General features: G+C 34.6%; 3 protein-coding genes across 7 annotated transcripts; all 3 read left to right on the top strand.

The window, feature by feature from the left end:
* The first annotated feature begins 278 nt into the window (after window positions 1-278).
* LOC115987528 (histone H4) lies at window positions 279-962 on the top strand. The gene has a single exon (XM_031111107.1). The coding sequence runs from the start codon at window positions 399-401 to the stop codon at window positions 708-710; it is 312 nt and encodes a 103-aa protein (XP_030966967.1). The 5' UTR covers window positions 279-398; the 3' UTR covers window positions 711-962.
* Window positions 963-4511: 3549 nt separating this feature from the next.
* Window positions 4512-10563, top strand: LOC115987539 (ACT domain-containing protein ACR9-like). Of its 3 annotated transcripts, none has more exons than XM_031111115.1 (7): window positions 4512-5038; window positions 5758-5976; window positions 6091-6196; window positions 6902-7253; window positions 8133-8417; window positions 8750-8898; window positions 9266-9778. In XM_031111115.1, exons 1-7 carry the CDS (start codon window positions 4885-4887, stop codon window positions 9483-9485), a joined length of 1485 nt encoding a protein of 494 aa, XP_030966975.1. In that variant the 5' UTR covers window positions 4512-4884; the 3' UTR covers window positions 9486-9778. The 3 variants fall into 3 exon arrangements, with proteins under 3 accessions (XP_030966975.1, XP_030966994.1, XP_030966983.1); XM_031111134.1 differs by lacking the exon at window positions 9266-9778 and adding an exon at window positions 10283-10563 and having other exon boundaries at window positions 4523-5038; XM_031111123.1 differs by lacking the exon at window positions 9266-9778 and having other exon boundaries at window positions 4525-5038; window positions 8750-9125.
* A 3155-nt stretch (window positions 10564-13718) lies between these two features.
* On the top strand, window positions 13719-23325 carry LOC115987554. 3 transcript variants are annotated; one of them, XM_031111144.1, is made up of 11 exons: window positions 13719-13970; window positions 14248-14332; window positions 18294-18490; window positions 19889-19971; window positions 20901-20946; window positions 21055-21111; window positions 21424-21478; window positions 21556-21656; window positions 21796-21859; window positions 21954-22087; window positions 22780-23325. In XM_031111144.1, exons 1-11 carry the CDS (start codon window positions 13890-13892, stop codon window positions 22951-22953), a joined length of 1077 nt encoding a protein of 358 aa, XP_030967004.1. In that variant the 5' UTR covers window positions 13719-13889; the 3' UTR covers window positions 22954-23325. The 3 variants fall into 3 exon arrangements, with proteins under 3 accessions (XP_030967004.1, XP_030967000.1, XP_030967011.1); XM_031111140.1 differs by lacking the exons at window positions 13719-13970; window positions 14248-14332 and adding exons at window positions 16875-17235; window positions 17508-17592; XM_031111151.1 differs by lacking the exons at window positions 13719-13970; window positions 14248-14332 and adding an exon at window positions 16875-17235 and having other exon boundaries at window positions 18310-18490.
* Window positions 23326-23746: the final 421 nt, after the last annotated feature.

Genomic DNA, 23746 nt, shown 5'->3' on the forward strand with positions numbered 1-23746 from the left:
GCAAAATACTCAAATCGAAAAATTTCACTGCACATTGGCTCCTCCTCAAACCCGCGAAAAGAAACACAAACACATTTCACAAATTTTTTTTTAAAAAAAAGCACAATCCGTAATCACCACACTCACGACTATCCTCACCGTCCATTTCCATCTTATCAACGGCTCACATCGACCTTCACCAAGTCACGCGGATCGAGTCTCTCAGCCATCTATAAAGCCCCGAAATCCAACGACTCTCATTAATCCCCGCCCAAACTTCAAACCCCAAATCCAAAACACCCCCACTCTATAAATACCCACGCAAATCACTCTATTTTCGCATCAAAAATCAAAACCGATTCCAATTTCAAATCTCAAATCCCAGAAAGCTCTTTTTCTTCTTTCAATTTCTCAAAAAAATGTCTGGGCGTGGAAAGGGAGGCAAGGGTTTGGGCAAGGGAGGAGCGAAACGACACCGTAAGGTTCTTCGCGATAACATCCAGGGAATCACGAAGCCCGCGATTCGTCGTTTGGCTCGCAGAGGTGGAGTGAAGCGTATCAGCGGTCTGATCTACGAGGAGACACGTGGCGTCCTCAAGATCTTCTTGGAGAATGTGATCCGTGACGCCGTGACCTACACTGAGCACGCAAGAAGGAAGACCGTGACGGCTATGGATGTCGTCTACGCCTTGAAGAGGCAAGGAAGGACCCTCTATGGGTTCGGCGGTTAAGAATCTTGAGACTATGATTAGATTTGTGTACTTAGTTAGTTGTGGTGGTTGTTTTAGATCTTGCCTCTAGATCTGGATTTCGTTCGTTGTTTTTTAGGTTGTATTTCTGTAATCTGGCACTCTCATATTCAAGTAATGGAATTTGCTGTTTTTTAATTCTGTTTGTGTTGTAGCTGTGGATTTTTCCTGTTAGTATCTCTGCAGCTTGGAAAGTAGATTAATTCTCTGATTAAATAATTTGAATTTGGAAAATTTGGAGCTTAAGCTAGTATATTGAATGTGTAATTCTGCTTTTTAGTTTGGTTTATGATTCTCTTAGTAAGCAAGCAGAGAACTAGCTCTGAGCGTCTTTCCATTATGTTATACTCATCTGAAGTCTAGATTTTATTTCCCTGGAAATTGTGTTTTGAATGGTGGTGTTTCTTGTATATTTTGTGAGTTCCTATTGTTTTATTTGAAGTGAGGTTGTAAACATTCAATGGCCTTTAAACAGAATGATTTGGATGTGTATTGAATTTTAATCTCTTTTCTTTTATCGAGTGAGATTCCTTCCAAGCAGGAGGGCAAATATACAATTTGTTGTTTTACTTAAGTTGTATACATTTGAGCATTTGATATGTAAGTTAAATTGTCCAATATCCAAACTGACAGTGTATCAAATTAATGCCCACATGTTGGGCGAAGTGGTACATTTTTTGTTACAAAGGCTTGGGGTTTTCCATGGTGTGCTAGTTTGAGCAATGGGGTGGGCTTAGATATTAGGAATTTCATACGCATTTTTAATTTACACATTTAAATTAATGGTGGATTATTTTGTGTTTGTGTTTTTTTTTTTTTTTTTTGGAGTGGGTTAAAGCCAGGGGTATAGTCAGGAATAAATACTTGGGGAGGCCGGGTTGTAACAGAAATATACTAAATATAATTCTTAAGTTTATTGAATACAAAATTATCAACTTTCATATATCATTATATACTTGAACATGTTGGGAATTCAACCGAAATTCCAAATCTGTGAGAAACAAAAAAATAAAGAAAACAAAACGCCAAAAGAAAAAAATTACATACACAAGACAGTATTTATGTGGTTTGTGTTGAAATGAATGCATTTGATTCGGGACGACCTATTGGTTTCTTACTAAAAAGGTAGCAAGGTCGACAATATATTGCATCCATTGAAGGTGAGTATTCCAACCAATCCTTATGTGAATCAAACCATGAAGGTTGAAATCGACAACGATGAGTATCATCATTGTATAGATAATCTATATTTTTAGGTTGATATGGACCTTCTATGAGATAAGTTCGTCGGATTTCATCTTGTTTGTTGATAGAAAATTCACATATTTGTTTACGTGATCCTGGATCATGATCTATCTTTTCAAATTAAAGTTTTGGACATTTGGAGGGATGTTCATCAGACATTAAAGTATTAACATTTGTTTCTACAGCCACAGGTGTCCTAATTTCTGAATTGCTAACATCTTTTTTCTTAAAGAATGCATCAATTGTTTTTCGTTTGCTCATAATTCTTTTAGCTTTAAGAATATGACTCAAAAATTAATCTGAAAAAAATTTTAAAAAATAAAATTTCAATTAGAAATTTTTACTTAGTTATATGAATATTATTCATACTCAAGAAAAAAACAAAATTTCCACTATGATTTAAACAGTCAACCCATTTTTAATACAACTTTAATTAATAATAACCCCTCAAACAAAAACAAAAATAATTTAATTAATTTGTTTTTTATAATGTATTGGTTAATTTAATTATATAGCTTTAATTATTGTTGTTTAGCGTAACAATAAACTATATTGCTTTAATTTATTTGTCATTAATTATATTGCTTTAATTTGTTATATTGTTTAGCCCCTTGTACATATTACATTAAAAGAGCCGAACATTATACATTCCATATGTAGCACAATAATTAAAGCAATGTAATGTGCAGCACATTACATTGCTTTAATTATTGTTTACCCGGCCCCATGAGCCCATCTACCCCCTCCCCACCCCACTCAACAGACAATAGACAAGAACAACATGCGCTCCAATCACAATAGCCAACTGCAATCAGAAAATTTCGCAATGCCAATCACAAATCACAACACACGTTACACTAAATGACAATCAATATTTCACCAACACCAACACACTGACCAACAAAAAGGGATAAGATAAAGCCAAATTTAAAAAGACAAAAACAGAAAAAAAGCAAAAGCAAGCCAATAAGAGACTCACAGTCCAAAAGAGAGAGAGACTTACTGAGATCAGATAGGCTATTAAAGAATAAAGAGAGAGACTCGTTCATAAATTTCATTTCATTTTTTCATTCAATGAGATAAAGAGAGAGAGGCTGAGAGAGAGTCAGAGAGAAAAACCTTGAGGGAGGGCCGAATTGCCGGAGGGAGCAACGAGCACCGCTGCACCAGAGCAGAGGCAGAGTGATCTGCGATCTGCAATGACCGATCTACGATCTGCGAAATTTTCATTTCATTTTTTCAGTTCAGTGAGATAAAGAGAGAGAGACTGAGAGAGAGTCAGAGAGAAAAATAGAGAAATACCTTGAGGGAGGGCTGGAGGGAGTACCGAGCACCGGAGCAGAGGCAGAGCGATCTGCGATTTGCGATCTGCGATGAGGGGCGAGCGATGACGACGACGATGAGCGAGCTGCGGCGACATGACCATGGGTTACTGGGTTTGGTTTGCTGGGGTTTGGTTTTGGTTTGTGTATTGGGGATTTTTTTTTTTTTTTTTAGATAAACACCTCTGTGTTTGGTTTGCTGGAGTTTGTTTTGCTTTTGCTCTGTATAGACAGTATTGGGGTTTGATTTCTCTACCAGCGATGTGATGGGTTTGATTTCTCTACCAGCGACATGATGGGTTTCATTTCTGATTCTCTGTATTGATTTTTTTTTTTTTTTGGTTGAGAATCCGTGGGCTTGCCGTGAGCGAGCTACCTTTGTAATCTATTGGGCTCGCCGTGGGCTTGGCTCTGTTACAATTTTTTTTTTTTTTTTTTGCTTGAAAGTAGAACATTTTTTTTTTTTTTTTTTTTTTTTTAATTTGAGGGTGTTCCTAATTTTTGATTGAGGGCTGGGAGAATGGGTGAGAAATGGGTAGGGGGGCCGGCTGTCTAATGTTGGGGGGCCCATTTATTTTTTCTTCATAGTCTAATGGGAATTTTTTTTTTTTTTTTTTTTTGCAGGGGCCACGGCCCCCCCAAGCCACTATGTGGCTCCGTCCCTGGTTAAAGCAAGCAAGTGTTGGATTTAGTATTTTTGTATATTGGATCCGTTAAAATGTAAATAGTAAATACGGGACAATTATTTGACATATCTTTAAATCTTAACAATTTTAGTGTACATGATTATTGGACCTAAGTTGCTAGTTGGTTTCGGTTAAAACATACTTATATTTAGGAAAAAAAAAAAAAAAAAGAGTTTTTAAAAAGTTAAATATATAATTTTAAAAGTGGGATAATTGGGCTGAGCTATTAGCCGCATTAGTTGGGAAATTGACATGGGTGTAACAATGGTGACTTCACCCTTAATTTTCGAAGATAAAGTTGCAAATTTACCTAAAAAAAGAATGATCTCGAACTATCGGATTACTACCCGGCAACTTTACCACGGGATTTCATATATAGTATAAGCATCAGGCTTTCATGGACACTGCACCTTGCACATTTCCTTTCCATAATGACCATATAAAAACATCATACGGTTTCTAAAAAGTTCCTTCACGCTTTTATTATATTATTATTTCTTTCCTTGGCAAAATTGCTTCATGTATTTTTTACTCTTTTCCAGCTATACGTGACAATCGCAAGTTTCACGAGAAAAACGACAGCAAGGTAGGCTTTGTAGTTGTACGTGTCCACCCGGCTGCAAGAAGAGTCTCCTTTGTTTAACAATCATTAGCATTCAGGGCCACCACCACTCCGTCGAGACCTTGAACGCTGACGTGGAATTCCCTATCAAAACCAACATATAGACTTCTTTCTCTCTCTCTCTCTCTCTCTCTAGATTAAAGTAGAACCTTTAATCACCTCCACGCCTCACTCACCAATCCTTAAAATATATCCACCTGGTACCGGACCTCTGAAACCTACTACTGCAGCCTTTGACTTCCTCTGCAGTACCGCTGTAACATTTTTAGGCGGTTGCCGGTATGGGAGTAACGAACGACGACGTCGTTGTGATCCAGAAAGGTAGAAACCCAGGCGAGCCTTGCTGTGTCACAGTCAATTGCCCCGATAAAACCGGCCTCGGATGCGATATTTGCAGAATTATCCTCGATTTCGGCCTATACATCACTAAAGGAGGTATGTACATAGCTACGTACCTTTAAACAAAGCAAATCATACCTTCTTCCTAGCTCAATTTTTACAATTTTTGTTTTTTTTGCAATATTTGTTTTTGCTTTCTGTGATGTATTTTTCCTGTTAGATATGATATCCAAAGCTAATTTTTAGAATTGTTCTAATCGCATTTATGATTTTTCGGACTTTTCTTTTATTAATTGTTCTATTATTTTCGTGTATTCCTATTAGCATACTAGAAAAGTCTCTTGTCTATGTAGCTTAATTCAATCAGTTCAACTGATAAAGTCTTTTGTTCTCAAATGTGATATATCTAGTTAGCTCAGCTGATTAAGTCTCCTAGCCTTGAAATATGTATCGAATTCAATAAAACTGGATTTATTGTACCTGTCGAATACGATATCGTAGGAGAAGAAATGCTAATTACTTAAAAAATTCTGGTAGATGTTTTGTTTGAGGTGGCTGTAGGGAATATTCTTTTTTAGTACTTTATTTAAGATTAATGAGGAATCAAATGGAACTTTAAGTTTTGCTTTTGTAATGTGTGGCTAGAATGGTCTTTCAAACGATTGTGATAATTGAGTCTTTTTTTTTTTGGGGGGGGAAATTTGATATGTTAACACTTTATTGTGGGGTTTTTGAGGATTGTTTTATTTATTATTAAACTTATGTGTATGCTGATGCACTAGATTTGTTCTCTTTGGGGCCATTTTTGGTTGTAGATGTTTCTACTGATGGGATATGGTGCTACATAGTATTATGGGTAGTTCCTCAATCCAGTTCGCTCATCTTGAGATGGTCGAATTTGAAAAACCGTCTTGTATCTGTATGCCCATCGTGTATAGTGTCATTTTACTTGGACCAATCTTCGATGCACTCCACGTCTTCTCAGGTTTACCTATTGAAGTTTTTTAGCCTTCATCGAAAAGGATTACTTCATGGTAATGGCAATTCTCTTTAATTCTTCTAGTGTCCTTTGGTTGTTTTACTTGTGTGTCAGTGTGGTTCTAATGCAGCTGTATATATATATATATATATATACACACATATTTTAGATGTTACACAGGTTCTCTGTGAGCTTGAGCTTACAATTCAGAGGGTAAAAGTGATGACGACCCCGGATGGCAGAGTTCTTGACCTATTCTTCATAACAGATAACATGTGAGGTTTTGTTTTGGGGTTTGTTGTTATAATTATTATTATGATGATGATGATGGTGATGGAGATACAAGGTGGAATTTACTCTTGATATGCATTTGATTTGATTATGAGGAGTTATTAAAGTCATCGACTGCATTAGCAGACTTCTGTCACATAATGAACATCATGTCTAGAATTTCCTCCCTCTGGGCCATTTAATAAAATTGTTCACTTTTGGCCTAAAGGAAATCGATGTGATGTGGTCTGTCATTTTCTCACCATTGGATTGGATGCTCACTTCGCTGATTCCCATTTTTATTTGTGGTTCCCAAATTAGCATCCAAATATATTTTAATAAAGTTGTATTATCTTTTTTGTCTTTTGACATCTAGGATTTAGATCTAAGCTCCCTAATGTCAATGGTACAGTATTTTTTTTTTTTAACCTATCCTCCACTTTTTTCCTCTTTCTCCATTTTCAGTTTTTAAACTTTTCTTTCCACTTTTGCTCACCAAGTCATTATTTTTCCTGGGAATCTGGAAATAAAATAGACCATATGTGTCAGAAATCAGGGAACTGACCAGAATTGATGGGACAAAATTGTTGTCCTCATTCTGACTGATTAGAGCTTATTATTATTGTTATTTGTTGTTGTTGTTCAAATTTAACAATCACTCAATGTGAAACTTGATGGTTTTTTTCACTCCATCTACTATTTCAATTCAGGGAGCTTCTACACACAAAGAAGAGGCAAGATGAGACACTAGAACAATTGCATGCTGTTTTGGGTGAATCATGTATCAGCTGTGAACTTCAGCTGGCAGGTCCTGAGTATGAATGCCTTCAAGGAATTTCTTCTCCTTCTCCTGAGGTAGCTGAGGAGCTATTTGGGTATGAATTATCAGACAAGGAAATCCGCTCTCAAGCTCTTAGTCCAGATATGTCAAAATTGAAGAAAGCTAGTGTGACAGTAGACAATTCATTGAGCCCAGGTCACACATTACTTCAAATACACTGTGCTGATCACAAGGGTCTCCTATATGACATCATGAGAACCTTGAAAGACTGCAATATCCAGGTATGGATTTATATCTTTCGCCAAGATTATTTTGACAGACTACATTTTAACTCAAATCTGTTGTGGGGATATTCTAATGTTTCAGTTTGGATCCTAGGTATCCCTGAACTAGGCTGGCCCTCCTCCCATGTTGTTTTACTTTATACAGAAATACATGACTTGGTTTGCTATAATTAAAGTTGATAGATTAGCCATTGGCCTAGGGCTCCCATGTAGCTTAATTGGAAAGAATTAAGCTACCTACCACCTTAATTGGCTATTTGGTAATTGAAGCTATTAGACTGCAACCTTGTAGTCACAGTGTCTTTAACTATGATTAGATCTCCTTGGTTATACTATCAAGGTTAGCTACTGATATGGTTTTGTCATGTGGTGTTAGCAAACCATGAGTGAACTGTTCCAAATATCTGTTGCTCCTGTGAGCCAACAGTCTGTCCAACTTGCTTTTAGGGTCACCATTTTCACATTAATAAATAATAATCAAACAAATAAAAGACAATGCACTGATTTTGAATTATTTTTGCTTGAGAGAGAGGTAGAGGTCAACTAGATAGTAGTTAACTGGGTGGTTTGTTTTCTTGGGCTCAAAATGTATTTATGGTAGAATCTTTACCATTACCTCCAAAACTTGAAATGGTTGAATAAATTTATAGTCCTCTTCCTATAACCACCGTGTAAGTTTGGATGTCAAATTTTGCTGACAAATGATTACATGTTTGCAATCTTTACGATTACCTCCAGAACTTGAAATAGTTGAGGGAATTTATAGTCCTCTTCCTATAACCACCGTGTGTAAGTTTGGATGTCAAGTTTTGCCGACAAATGACTACATGTTTGCAGTTTTCTGATATTTATTGTATGTTGTTTCTTCTTGTTCAGATAGCTTATGGTCGATTCTCACCAAATTCAATGGGTTATCATGATTTAGACCTATTTATTCAGCAGAAGGATGGGAAAAAGATTGTGGATCCAGAGAAACAGAGTGCACTATGTTCTCGTTTGAAGGTAGAAATGCTTCATCCATTGCGTGTCATCATTGCCAACCGAGGACCAGACACTGAACTGCTGGTTGCTAATCCAGTTGAGTTATCTGGAAATGGAAGACCACGAGTTTTTTATGATGTTACGCTTGCTCTAAAATCACTTGGGATCTGCATTTTTTTGGTATGAATGCTTGGCATTAGAAATTAAGTGATTCAAAAAACTCATCAGCACATTGCAGCTACCAGGATCTTCAATCTTAGATGGTTAAATGAATATTACATTTCCAGCAAGTATTGTGCTAAATTGGGAATCATTGCTTTCTTATATTGCTAATGCCCTTCCACTCCACATGGTGGCATGGGTAATTGGATATTGGCTAGCACCTAACTATGGTACTTGCTTTTCCACACAAACTTGTGCAGTGCTGATGGGATTCTTGAATCGCTTCTATATTGTAAATTACCTAGTCAAATCTTGAAATACTTGTAACACTTTCTGTCTTGGGTTTTTAGGCTGAAATAGGAAGATATTCAACATCAGAATCAGATCATGAATGGGAGGTCTACAGATTTCTTTTGGATGAGAACTGCAGGTTTCAGTTATCCAGTATGGTAGCTAGGAATCAGATTGTAGATAGAGTTAGAAGAACATTGATGGGCTGGTGAGTAGATTTTTTCGTATTATACCATGAATCTAAGTTGAATTCAACTTTGTTAGCTTTCCTCCCTCCATCCTTTTGGGCTTAAATGATCAATAACCTGGTGCTTTAATTTCCGGTTATCTAATGCACAAAGTTTGTATTCTCAAGCCATTACTGTGTGTTCAGTGTAATCCTCCTAAATGGGAATGGCTTTTTTGCTTCTCCGTGTAGGCTTTGTGAGCTTTTCACTTTCTTGTATTCTGATTGATATGTGTTTCTGCTTAGCATTTTCTTCTTCGTATTGGTTTAGTTTGAGTTTCAAGGGAGTAAGTTTTACAGTTTGCATAGGAAACTGGTACTCTAATGGTTTGGTATCATATTACTGTAGCTTATTTTTCTGCTGCAAAATACATTTCAAGGAGACTATATTGGCTTCGTTACAAGAAGACTATCACTATATTGGTTTGGTCATATACTCCCATTTGATCCAGAAGCCACGTAACCTTGAGGCTTGTACTTCATGGCCGGAGGGAGAAAAAAAAATTGTACCAGAAACTATTACACAACTTCTTTGTCATAATTGTAATGTGTCAGAGTGTGAGTGGTGAAGAGAAAATAGTGGGTCTATGTGTAAGTGATATCCAACTATTCACAATTTGCCATGTCAAAATTGTGGCAAAAAGTTGTGAAATAGGTTGTGGTCCTAGAATCAATTGGGAGGAGGGGATGGTTCTAACCTCCAAGGCTTATTTTCCAAATTTTAAGGAGTTGTGGAAATCAAGAAGCAAGAGTGTCTTTAGAGTTTAGACAGAATTTATTATAAAATCAATTTGTTTGTAGAATACCATTTTCTCATTGATATATTTTGTTAATTACGCAATGCATAAAGTAACTAAGTTTATCTTTAGTTTAGTGAAACATTTCACAAAATCGTTAGTTTGTGGATCTGTGTCCTTTCCTGAATGTTGAACATCTTATAATATTGGAAAGATACAAATGAGCTGGGCACAGTGATGTTCTATATATTTGTGAGTTCAATATGATAAAACGTACAAATTTAAGAAAATAGTTAAGGGTATGCTTGGGGAGGGGAGAGTTTCATCTTATTATGCTGCGGTTTCATGAAGTCACTTTCTCACAATATGTGTTTTTTTATATATTCGTGAGTTTCACATGCTAGGAGAGAGGATGGTCTCATAGAATTGTTCCATGAGTTACAGCCTAAGAGAGGAGAGAAGAGAAAAGGAAAGGAGTGCCTATCACATCCCCTCTTATTTAGCAAAATGAATGTGTAATCAAACAAAAGCTTAACAAGCATTACCTCCTTCCTCATTGTCAACTCTTATGTAGTTTCTCTCAAATTATTCTAAGGACCAATATTTTATACTACATTGTTATGATTCAGAAAGAGGGAGGAGACAAGCATGCATCAGATAAGGAGGGAGCTGATAGGGAGTTGATGGCTATCTAATTGTTATTTCAAATGCTATTTCAAGTTGTTGATTAGGATGAGTTTTTGATTAGGATAAGTTTTTGGTTAGGATTGTTATTTGTTGTTTAGGATGAGTTGTTGGTTAGGATTAGTCGTGATTTGAATTTACTGCAGAACTATCAAGTTGTAATTTGAATTTCCTAGTTGGGCACCCTGTTTGAGACTATTTAAGAGTAGAAGCAATCAATAAGAAGGCAGCAAAAGTTTAATCCAAAATTCTCTTCTCTCACTCCCATTTAGGAGATTGGTTATTTCGAACATGACTAAGTTATCATTTTAATTTTCCAATTAATAACATACATAGTCACACTTATAATTGATAAACTATAGTTTTAATCATTTTATAAAGCTCTCTACTTGTATTCTAATTCAAAGTGTAATCTATCATTTTCTCAAAAAAAAAAAAAAAGTGTAATCTATCATATGACAATAATTTGGATAAAAGATCATCCAATCTATTGCTATACGACTCAAATAAACAATCATATATACTTTTACTTTTGTCATTTATTTAATAGTTATTTATGACTTGTTTGAATAACTTTATAGAATCATCAGACTCATTAGTTTAGATAGTACCTACCTATGCACTAAATGCATGGAATTGTCATAGCCTTGGTTCAAGCCACATGGGGCACGACATATTAGTAATTATTATATCTAATTATTTTAAATAGTTATATGATCTTTATTCGTCTTGATTTGGAAAAGGGAAAAAAAAAACTATTTTCTCTCATTTATTTAATTTTTTTATTAAATAAGACTTATATTAGTCTAATCTTAACAAGCGCTTGGGTGCTTGTTAACATATTTGCCATAAAAGAGAGGGTCCGTAATAGATTAGGATGAAGTTTTCTATAAACTGTTTTGGGTTTTGGGACAATTATGTCCTTAAAATGGAAATAAAAAAGAGAGAGCTTTCTTATAAGCAGTAACTAGCAATTGATCCACAGTGAGAGTCCACCAGTGGGCTTCATACCCATCCCGCAAGTGATGCAATAATAACTTCACATCACATTCCCAACTTCAACCTCAAAAAAGCGCCCGCCAAAATTAACCCAAAAACAAAATTACGTGGCAATGAATGAACTTTTGATCAGATCACATGGTCACACCCCAAAGATTATCCAAAACAAAACCAACACGTCTACAATGCCCACTACCCACTAGGCCACTACACACTACACACTACACACCAACCCCACCACTCCATTTCTCCTCGTTTAAATCGCCACGTTTCCGTCCAGACAATTAAAATAGAATAGAATAACTAAACAATCAACACCCAGTTTCAATTAATTGTCCTCCCCGCCACGCTACGACACCATCACTGAATTATCAATAATATTTTGGGGTTACTCATTTGTTTGTGTCTAACCATGTTGGCGGTAAATTCTCAATAACGTTGAATTATTTAGTAGCTTTTATCGTATCGCTACTATTTTGTTTAAAATTTTTATCACAGGCCTATACTTTTTATTTATTGATTTATTGAATTATATTGGGAAGTACCATTTGAACAATAAAATTCTTGATATAGATTAATAATATTAGTTAAAGAATAATAACCACAATATTTATTTTAAAAATGCCCAAGATCATGGTTTTTAATATATTAAATTAGCCCTTGCACATTACCGCGCACCCTTGGCGTGAAATGATTATTCTATAAGTATAAGTGTCTGTGAGGGGCAAAAATCGGAGTTCAAATCTTCAGGAGAGAGTTTCACACATATATATACTTAAATTAAATTAGAGTAAATTTTTTTATCTTGTATCAAAAAGCCAAATTCACTTGTATTATTATTATTATTATTATTATTATTATAGTTGTAGGGGCGGTTTTTGGGGCCGGGGCCCAGGCCCAAAAAGTAAGTGGTTCTGGCCCAAAAGTTCCTAAACAATGAATTTGTAGAGAGCGGGTTACAGAACTAGGGCTGGACGAAGTGAATGTCAGTTAGTTGAATGCCATGCACTAATCTGAACGTGAGAATATTCCATTTAAGTTCACAGGATATCGGTCCGAGGAGACGTATAAGTGCACCTCTTGCTCTGGTTACAGACTACAGAATTCTTTCACCTCTCTCTCTCTCTCTTTCTTGAATTCTCCGATCCCCTCTGCATGGGGATCTCCTTCTCTTATATAGCCTCCTTAATTTGATAAGGACCTTACACTTGTTAACCATCTGGACCTTCACTTGAGTGCATGTCCCATCGAATATCCACCTTATCTTTCTGTGAGTTGCACTGGCCAATGTAACACTCTTCGTCTGTCTTCTCCACATTAATGCGGCTGAAAAAGTAGCTTTCTTGCATTTAATGCGGCAGTTGTGGCTTCTCTCTGGACGTCTTACCTTTTCCTCTTTCCTGCTGTGTGTGGCTCATCCTACTACCTACGTTTGTCTGGGATGATTCTTTACTGTGGAGGGGGCGCACACTGGGCCCATATTTGTGTGTCCGAGGAGACATTCCTCCTCGGATGTCTTTTAAAACAAACTGGGCTCCACAGGATTGGGCCATGAGCTTTACCTTTGGGTCGTGGTTGGGCTCCCTGCAGGGTCCAAGGCCCATCGTTGACTTTGAGAATTTTACCCCTACAATAGTAATAGTAACCCTTTTTTTTTAGAAGGTATAATAATAGTAACTTTATCCATTTCTTAAAAAGAAAAAACTTGGATGCATATAAAAAATCAATGTCTAATTTGCTCTTGAACGCTGTGAAACATTACCTTGAGTCTACATTTTATACCATGCATAGATGATAGAACTTATTCAACCATGGATTCGAAAATATATATGACGAGTTGTTTGTCTATAAATTCAATATAATATAATTTGAAGTTATTAAGTCTTCATGAATTTTTTATTTTAACTTAATTAATAAAGACTTATCGCAAAACAATGAAACTTTTTTTTTTTTTTTTTTTAAGACTAAGACTAAAGTTAAAATATTCATGAATTTTTGTTAATGATATAAACCTCATCATAGAATAATGAACCTAAAAGCTCAAACGGAAACTCTAATTATAGACCCAAAAATCCTATTGCATTTTAAAAAGAAAAAAAAAAGTCATTTATTAATCTAAGAGAGGTTTATAATGACTTATTCAAATTTATTTAATGAAACAAATCTTGTAAAAATTTTAATTTGTTAGATTAAATTGAAGTTTCTAAGGCAAATAAATTGAAATTTACCATGTGAGTAACGTGAACTCAATCTATTAATTATGTTGTCGGTAAGAATTAGAAACACGCGATTGTGTTGTCGGTAAAGTACAGACCTACAGAAGAAACTGCAAAAACTTCGTAACCAGATTTCATTTCATTTTTTTCTCACAAAACCACTCTACTTGCTCTCTATCTCTGTGTCCGAAACTAGCTCTTTTCTTCTCTTCTCTGACTCGGCTCCTACTATTTTAATCCGTTATTCTAAGGCCGTGTTTGGATCGCAATTAGGGTTAGGGTTTGAGTTTGAGTTTCTATCAAATGCTATTATTGTTCTTGCTGGATTTCCCTCAGAATGCCAAGAAGTCCCACAACGCCTCGGAGCTCTGCTTATCTCAGTGCTCTCTCCCAAGAAATTGAGAAGAAACTCCAGTGGGTTCGCTTTTCTTAAATTTCTCTTTTCTTTTCCGTTTGGTTGCTGAGAAAATGTTAGGAAAGTAAGAAGGATAATTGAAATATTGAACTGACTTTATTTATTTACTTAATATCTGTGTTGCATTTATAGTCTGTGTTTTTTTTTTTTTTTTGCTTGCTTGTGAGAGATTGAATCAATGCAATATTTGCCTTTGAAAGCAAAAAAAGAAGAAGCAAACGGTAGCTATATGTATTTGATATTTGAAAGAGAGTGTTTATGTGTGCTTAATTTGTCACAGGCACTAGCTTCTCGTTCACAGAGACCTAACTTGTTGCAAGAGTTGTTTGCTGACATTGCTTTAGAGGTTGATGAGAGAGCAAGAGGTGAGTCAAGGTTGTGCTTTAGAGGTCGATCACATATTGACAAGCATTACCTCCTTCCTCATTGTCAACTCTTAAGTCTTATGTAGTTTTCTCTCAAATTATTCTAAGGACCAATATTTTATTGTACATAGTCACCCTTATGATTAATAAACTATAGTTTTTAATCATTTTATAAAGTTGTCTACTTGTATTCTAATTCAAAGTGTTTTTAAGTTTTTATTTAACTATTTAAAATGGTTAGAAATAGTAATTACTAATATGTCATGCCCCATGTGGCTCGAACCAAGGCTATGGCAATTCTCATGCATTTAGTTATGGCAATTCTCATGCATTTAGTGCATAGGGAGGTACAATCCAAACTAATGGGTCCGGTGATTTTGTAAAGTTATTTAAACAAGTCATATATAACTATTAAATAAATGACAAAAGTAAAAATATATAAGAATGTTCATTTGAGTCGTATAGTAATAAATTGGATGATCTTTTATCCAAATTATTGTCTTCATATTGGAAGATATGATCTTTCTTCATCTTGATTTGGAAAGGAAAGAAAAAAACCATTTTCTTAAACAGAAATAAAAGAGGGGTTGTGTTAAGTTAACAACAATTTTTTTTGCAGTTTTATAGATTATGGGGCTAGCTAGGAAAAAAAATTAAAATAAACTGTGGAACCAGTTTTCTGTTTTTTCCTCTCATTTATTCAATTTTTTTTAATTAATTAAGACCTACATTAATCCAACCTTAACAAATATTGCACCATACTTGTTACAACATTTGCCATAATAGATTAGGATGAAGTTTTCTATAAACTGTTTTGGGAAAATTATGCCCTTAAAATGTAGAGAGAGAGAGAGAGAGAGAGAGAGAGAGAGAGCTTTCTTATAAGCAGATAGCCAACTAGCAAGTGATCCACAGTGAGAGTCCACCAGTGGGCTTCATACCTATCCTGCAAGTGATGCAATCAGAACTTCACATCACATTCCCAACTTTAACTTCAAAAAAGCGCTCACCAAAATTAACCCAAAAACAAAATTAAGTGGCAATGAATGACCATTGACCATTGATCAGATCACATGATCACACCACAAAACTTATCCAAAACAAAACCAACACGTCTACAGACTACAATGCCCACTACATAGTAAACATCAACCCCACCGGTCCATTTCTCCTCGTGTAAATCTCCACGTTAATCAACACCTAGTTTCAATGTCTTGTTCCTCCCGCCACGCTACGTCACCAGTCACCATCACTGAATTATATAATACTCTCAATATTTTGGGGTTTCTCATTTGTTTCTGTCTAATCATATTGGCGGTAAATTCTCAATAACGTTGAATTATTTAGTAGCTTTTATCGTGTCACTAGTATTTATTTTATTTAAAAAATTTATCACAGGCTTATACTTTTTATTTATTGATTTATTGACGGATAAGAATTACATTGGGAAGTACCATTTGAACAATAAAATTCTTGATATAGATCAATAATATTAATTAAAGATTAATAATCTCAATATTTTTTTAAAAAATGCCCATGATCATGGTTTTTAATATATTAAATTAAATTAGCCACTACTCCTTATAGGGATGAGCCAAATTCGCCTTAAAAACTGTACTATTATTATTATTATAGTAACTTTTTTTTAGAAGGTATAATAATAATAACTTGATCCATTTCTTAAAAAGAAAAAGCTTGGATACATATAAAAAATCAATGTACTTGGATGCTAGTTTGCTGAATGATTGAATGAATTATTGTTTTTCCTTCAAAAAAATCATTGTCTAATTTGCTTTTGAACGCTGTGAAACATTACCTTGAAACTACATTTTATACTATGCACAGATGATAGAACTTATTCAAAGATGGATTCGAAAATATATATATGAGGAGTTGTTCATTTATCAATTCAATATAATATAATTTGAAGCTATTAAGGTCGGTTTGAGAGCAGTTTATTTAACTGAATTTTTTTTTTTGTTAAAAGTATTGTAGATAAAATTAAAATATAACTGAATAATACAGAGGAAAAATAAATAGTACCAAAAAATACAATGAGACTTATGAATAGTAGCAAAAATAAATTAAATAATAAAAGAATTAACTTTTTAAACCAATACCAAACACAGAGTTTCTATTTGAGCTTTTAGGTTCATTATTCTATGATAAGTCTTTATCATTGACAAAAATTCATGAATACTTTAACTTAAGTCTTAGGTTCATTGTTTTGCGATAAGTCTTTATTAATTAATATAATATAAAAATTCATGAAGACTTTATAAACCCAAATCCTATTGCATTTTTAAAAATGAAAAAAAAAAAGTCATTTATTAATCTATGTAACTTTTTTGGGGTATACATCCAGGAGAGGATTAGAATGACTTATTCCAATTTATTTAATGAAACAAATCTTGTAAACATTTGAATTTGTTAGATATAAATTGAAGTTTTTAAGGCAAATAAATTGAAATTTACCATGTGAGTAACGTGAACTCAATCTATTAATTAAGATTCGAATATGGGTAAGAAACAGTAAGAATTTTTTTTTGAAACCGCAAACGCAAAAAAAAGAGTCACGCAATTATGTTGTCGGTAAAGTACAAACCTACAGAAGAAACTGCAAAAACTTGGTTACCAGATTTCATTTCATTTGCTCTCTATCTCTGTTTCCGAAACTAGCTCTTTTCTTCTCTTCTCTGACTCTGCTCCTACTATTTTAATCCGTGATTCTAAGGCCGTGTTTGGATCGCAATTAGGGTTAGGGTTTGAGTTTGAATTTTTTCTCAAATGCTATTATTGTTCTTGCTGGATTTTCCACCAGAATGCCAAGAAGTCCCACAACGCCTCGGAGCTCTGCTTATCTCAGTGCTCTCTCCCAAGAAATTGAGAAGAAACTCCAGCGGGTTCGCTTTTCTTAATTTTTTTTTTCTTTTCCGTTTGGTTGCTGAGAAAATGTTAGGAAAGTAAGATGGATAATTGAAATATTGAACTGACTTTATTTATTTACTTAATATCTGTGTTGCATTTATAGTCTGTGTTTTTTTTTTTTTTTTGCTTGCTTGTGAGAGATTGAATCAATGCAATTTTTGCCTTTGAAAGCAAAAAAAAAGCAAGTGGTAGCTATATGTATCCGATATTTGAAAGAGAGTGTTTATGTTTGCTTAATTTGTCACAGGCACTAGCTTCTCGTTCACAGAGACCTAACTTGTTGCAAGAGTTGTTTGCTGATATTGCTTTAGAGGTTGATGAGAGAGCAAGAGGTGAGTCAAGGTTGTGCTTTAGAGGTCGATCATATATTGACATTGCTTTAGAGTTGTTTGTAGACAACAATAGCTGAAATTTTGGGGTCGGATATGGACACTGAACAGATCAATTAGGGTCAGCCACATGTATTTGTTTTCTCCATTCTATTATGTGACTCGTACTTTGAGTTGTTTGTTAGACAATGAGGAATAAACCATTGAAAAATGTATTTTCACTTTGGCTCAAGTGGCAAGGAGTGGGGTGGGTTAGAGTAGGTTACTATGTTCAAATCCAGTTAAGTTGGTAAAAAAGAAATTGTATTGATTGGTAGCAATGGAAAATCATACTAATAGTAGTATGATTTTCCATTCTACTGACCAATACAATTCTTACTTGAATTTATACTACTAGTTTGTTTAAGATTGAAATATTAAATTGAGTTGAAGTTAGTTATATGGTAGCTTATATTTAAGTTGGGTAAAAATGAATTGTGTCTAAAGGATAATATCTTCATACTACTTGTTTGTTGATATAAGATTAGAGATTAATTTAGTTAATGTATGTTGTAACTAACCAAACTTGAATCTTATAGTTTTATCTAAATTTATGTTGAAAATGCTAGGTGTTACAAACTACTATTGTGTATAAGGTTCTCTCTCTCTCTTTTTTTTCAATTTTTTTTAATATATATTTTTTTTATAACTGAAATTGAAAACAGATATAATCTGTAACAGAGAAGAAGATGCAATTTCTCCTGCAGAGGATGGTATCCATGGCCCATTATGCTTTTTTGATGTACTAGCTGATTATTATGTTCAAGAGCCTGAGAATGGACAGCCTATCCTTGATTTAATTGTCACGCTATGGAGCCAATCATTTGCATGCCACATTTTTACACTTCTGTTCCACAAATGGGTATGTGAGATTGCATTTAATGTGTTTTTTTGTGAATAGATCCCGATTGTATTTTGTTGTTACCTCTATTGATTGATATTTGTTGTTCCCCCTTCATGGATTTGGCTAAAGTAAGTTTAAGGAAGCTTATTTTGTAAAAGAAAGAAAAAAAAAGGACTGAATGAGTAACTTTTGGCCAAAGAAATTAACAAAGAAATTTCAATTTCTGGTGTCAAGGGAGGTTTTACAGTTTCAACTTTCATTTGACTGTCAAAGAGGGGAGGTTACTTACTAAGCTGCAGAAAGAACATCTGCTGCTAAGAACAAAACTGATTCTTCTAGTAGAGGACCTCCACTTACATAAAGATTATTATGTTAAATTTATTCCCGCTGACTGCTGATTCTTAGGCCCTATCCTTTACTTTCCATTCAATTGTTTTCGTACGTTCCTATTCTATCTCCCCTTACTTTTCCCACTTGATCTGCCCTGCATGTACTTGGGGAATTTCTGGATTTAGAATGGTTTATTGGTTGTTGGCTATAGCCCTGTGGAGGCATGAGGCATGAGGCATGAATTTGGTGCATATTCAATATTTTTAAACATGCAAATATATTCTCAAAATGGTGTGCTTCTTTTTGACCTGTAGTAGCACCACTGCGATTGGTGTTTTTTTTTTTTTTTTTTTTTTTTTTAAATTAATCTATAAATTAAAAAAAATAAAAAATAAAAAATAAAAACAAAAAACTTCTCAAATTGCGTCCATCCTGAATTCTACAAATTTCAGTATTCGTCTTGTATCATAAATTTGGAAATGTTATTCTTAATAATATTCTTAAAACATGGAAACCATGTCTGGCACGTGTTGAGATTCCCAGACATTCTTGATTGATGTTTTAAGACTTGTGAGTTTAGATCAATCCTGGTTGCTATAGACTATTTTGTTTTGCAGAATTTTTGGGAGTGCTTATTTCTTTTTCTTTCTTAACCTCCGACCCCCTGGCAAAAATAAAATAAAATAAAATAAATAACATTTATGTTACCTTATCCCTATTTTATGTTTAAAGCTTGGGTTCTTTATTTCTAAGGGCATAGGCTTTATTATTGTTACAAATATTTAATGGTCCTATTGTTTTCTGTTGACTTCTAATGGGATCTTATTGTCTAGTTATTATTGAACTCTTAGTGTGCCATTCAGGTTAAGGTATGTGCCGTAAGGCTTAGAGATTGATGCAAGAATTCACACTTGATGGTTTGCTCGTTTGAGTAGCCCTGTGGAGCTTAATTATGATGTTCTGTTATATATAAACCCCAACAAATCTGATTAAGTTATTGAAGGCTTAGGATGATTACTTATCTATTTCTTAACACTGATGTTCCTATGATGTTGAGCAGTGCATATGTCTGTGTTTCTTTTACAGCTATTTGAAGTTCAACTTGACAATTCTGAAGTCCTCCTCCGTTACTCATCTGCTCTTGTTCAAGGTGCTACAAATGTTTTCTGGTATGAATATTAGTTAATATGAGTGAATCATAATGGTTGATATTATCAAGCTGGTTACAGATGACTTTTGGAGTTACATGCAGATTTTGCAATTTCTATTTTATGCTGAGTGTTTGTTTAGGTCATGCTTTTGGAAACATATACTATTAAAATTTAGTTTCACACTGTCCTTTGTGCTCTAGTTGACTTCCGAGGTTTCAGAGTGAAAGATAGTTTTGATGTTGTCAACTAGTTCAAACTTCTATTTTTGCCTTTTCTCTTTATAGGAATGAGTGTTCTTGACAGTAACACCAGAACATAAAATGTAATATTTAATAGAGCTTTTTTTTTTTTTTGGATTATTAATGGAGCTTTATCTTATTATTATATTTTTAGATGCTTTGGAAGACAGTATGCTTGCTTGTACTGTTCCTTTCCAAGATCAAGCATTTTTTTCCCCCATATTACTGTTTCTGCATATTCATAATGTTTTGTAGTGAAACATGATATTTGATGTAATGTTCATCATTGCCTGTCACCATGTGCTCTCTAAGCCCTCTCCTGCCCTGACGACAATGTCCCTTGAAATACAGAAGGATAACAGTAAATTTATCTCAGTGCTGTAACCATTTTAGTAGTTATCAGTAGTTTATTTCATTTGGTCATAAATGGCGTATAAGATTTGTTCTGTGTGTGATTTTCATCACAGTTGAGATTTGGGGTTCCAACAAATGGATTGGAACCTTGCATGGGAACCACAAAAGTTTTGAATTTAATTTTCATTGCAGTTGTTGTTGTGTTGTTAGTCAGGTCTCTTCTTCTTTTCAAGTAATCATATTTTGACAGTATTCATCATTCTTGACAGTATTCTTTCTATAGGCTCTCATTGTTTCTGATTAATGATAAGTATGATTTTAACATGTTGCAATGACCATTGTGGTTATTTTCAGGATTGATATCCAAACAAATACTCGGCGTTTTCAATCCCTCTTCCATGTAAGAGTTTTTTCAAGGATGAAATATTAATTCCAACATCTATTGGTTGAACAATGTCATAATTTTCTTTTCCTTTTTCCGCCCTTAATTCTTGGCCCTTGAATTCAGTACCTTCTTGAAGAAGTTGCGTTGGAGCCGACACGGTTAAATAAGATTCCCATGCAGGTCAGTCATTGGCAATGTCCTTTTATATCTTCATGCTGATCCACTCCACAATTTTTGTGTGGTTGCACTTTTATGCATAATCAAACAGATTTGCCAATGAATTTTTGCTCAAATGGTACTTCACCCTCCCATAAGAATGGGTGGAGGGTGAAGCCAGTATTTTTTTTTTATAAAATAAAAAATGTATGCGTGTGTACTTACCAATAAAAGAAAGTATAATCAGACATACAAGACAGACAGTGAAACCACTGTCCAATTATTATCTGTAGTGGGTGTTTTCCTTAATGTTGCCAGTTCTTCATCTAATCTCAGGCCCAGAGGGATCTGTATCTTTTGCTCTCAAGATTCATAATCTTCTATAATTCAGGTAGGCTTTACAATACAGCAAATTCTCTCTTTAACAAAATAGTGCATATTTCCTCATTATAATTCTGATATATGCAGTTGACAAGCTTGAAAGCTTCTTAAAGCACTTTCCAGTTTTTCCAAATGCTTTCTTGGTTGGCAGTCCTGCCGACTTTTTCGTCATTGAACTTGCAGATCAGGTAAAGCTGATCAACCATCTTAACAGCATATATCGTTTTGTGACTATCTCTTTAACTATTGTATTTTAGGAAAAGAAAAAAAAACATTGTGCATGTGTTATTATCATTTTAATATAGTGTTTTATTCTTCCACCATCAGCTTCAAAAGTTAAAGGTGGAACCAGTACTACTACACTACCTTTCACACATTAAAGCTCTCCAGGGTATTTTTTTCAGCCATCTATGAGGTCTTAAATGTTTTGTATTTGACTTTTTTTGGCTGTTTTTCTCATCAATGTGGTTGATTTATTTTTGCAGGCATGGAACTAAGAATGGCCACAAGTACAAGGTTAAAGACTTGTTTATACAGCTTCACATCTCCTGGTGGTCCAATGTATCCAACAAGAGCTGTTCGTCATGCTGCCTGGAGTGCATTAGATTTTCTTTTTCCTGTGAGTATACTTTTCAAACTCAATTTGCTCAATGATTTGATAACTTCAAAATTGCAAAGTTATTAATGAAGTTGTCATACTGTTATCAAGCTCTGAATGAGATATTATTTTCATTTAGTACTATGTGAATTTTTTTGTCATTCAAAATAATATACTGTTGGAAGGTGATGAGTGTATTTAAAGAGTGTTAGGTTTTGGTTCAGTATTTATAGGATTCAGAGATGCTTTTAGGTTTGCTCAAACGAACCAAGGGTAGATGACTAATGTCAGTTTCAGCAAACTTAGGGAAGCTTTCAAGGTGCCCTAAGAGTCTTCCCCCGTATGTGGCAGCTGCATATACACAATATTTTTCGCTTATGCTGTTTTACTGAATCTGAATGAACTACCCTGTTAACTTCTTCTTCTAGGGCTTGCTGCCATAGGTCTAGGCATGCTAATTTTTAGGTAAAGAAGTCATCTTCATGAGGGGAATTACCAACAATAAGTTACAAAAGTAGAATGTATCCATCTGGGTTTAATTACATTTTGGCAAGAGTATCATTTAGGCAGATGATTGAGACCAAGTTGTTTTGTTAGAGTTTAGTCCCTTGCTTAACAAAGTCAGTCAGCACAATTCACCATTTTTCCCCTTCATAACTTTCTAATTTGCCCCGAGGATTGTACTGACATAACATTAAAATGCTGTGGTACAGGTTGGGCAATACCCTCGGCATCTTATAAGTCTGTTCTTCAGATTGTTATATCCATGGTATTGGCCCTCTTCTTGTTGGAACTTCATTCTCTCTTGTATAAAGGCAGTACTGTATTCTCTGTTAAGGTTGGTATTTTCTAGTTGGGAGAAGCTGAAAAGGCCAAAAGAATACTAAATGACCGCCAGAGTCTCTGAGACCCAGCTCGTGTAAAGTCAAAACTGAAAATCCACTTAAAAGGTTAAAAATGTGCAGCATCTCAAATTAATAGATGTGAATTGTGTGTGCGCCTTTTGTTTTGCGTACAGCCTCATATTTTACTCAGAGGTGTCCATCATACTAGTGTTTCATGTTAAAATACTTTGTACACAGAACCATCAGCTGGTTTATCCGTTTTAGCATCAACTGGTATCCATCATACCAGTATTTTTTTTTGTTTTTTTTGTTTTTGTTTTTGGGGAGTATCAGGGATCATTTTTTTATGCTTTGCACCACATCTAATTTCTCCCTTGTCAAATATAAATGTGTAAATTACAATTTACGCCCTTAGTTTGACCTTACCACGATTTAGTTTGTAAAGTTTAAATTGCTACATTTTTAAATCTCGAAAGTTTGGATCAAAATGAAATATTGGGGTAGAAAATGAATATGATTACAGTGCTTGTTTGTCATGGGTAAAAAATATTATGGGTTTTCCATCTGGGGAAGCTGACATTTCTCCCACTTGAATTTGTAGTTCACCTCTTTTCCACTTGGAAGAGTAATTTTTGGATGGTGAATTTAGTTGTGTAAATTGTGTAATGTCAGTGCTAAAACCAGACGATTTTGAGGGCGTGAGAGTGAAGCCTATTTTCTTTGATTTTCTCAGTTCCTTGGCAGCTAAACAGGGAATGGGTAAAAAAATATGTATTTTGTATGGCAATGAGCGCAAAATATCTCGCATAGATTTTGTTAAAAAAATTCAACAAAC

The sequence above is a fragment of the Quercus lobata genome, chromosome 1 (assembly GCF_001633185.2).
Source record: "Quercus lobata isolate SW786 chromosome 1, ValleyOak3.0 Primary Assembly, whole genome shotgun sequence".
NCBI classification, from domain to species: Eukaryota; Viridiplantae; Streptophyta; class Magnoliopsida; order Fagales; family Fagaceae; genus Quercus; species Quercus lobata.

Coding starts and splice junctions, on each gene's coding strand:
- LOC115987539 (XM_031111115.1), top strand. CDS start 4,885: ATGGGAGTAACGAACGACGACGTCGTTGTGATCCAGAAAGGTAGAAAC. Junction 5,977..6,090: donor TCGAAAAGGATTACTTCATG/GTAATGGCAATT, acceptor CACATATTTTAG/ATGTTACACAGGTTCTCTGT. Junction 7,254..8,132: donor TGAAAGACTGCAATATCCAG/GTATGGATTTAT, acceptor CTTCTTGTTCAG/ATAGCTTATGGTCGATTCTC.
- LOC115987528 (XM_031111107.1), top strand. CDS start 399: ATGTCTGGGCGTGGAAAGGGAGGCAAGGGTTTGGGCAAGGGAGGAGCG.
- LOC115987554 (XM_031111144.1), top strand. CDS start 13,890: ATGCCAAGAAGTCCCACAACGCCTCGGAGCTCTGCTTATCTCAGTGCT. Junction 20,947..21,054: donor GTTTTCAATCCCTCTTCCAT/GTAAGAGTTTTT, acceptor CCTTGAATTCAG/TACCTTCTTGAAGAAGTTGC. Junction 21,479..21,555: donor CATAATCTTCTATAATTCAG/GTAGGCTTTACA, acceptor TGATATATGCAG/TTGACAAGCTTGAAAGCTTC.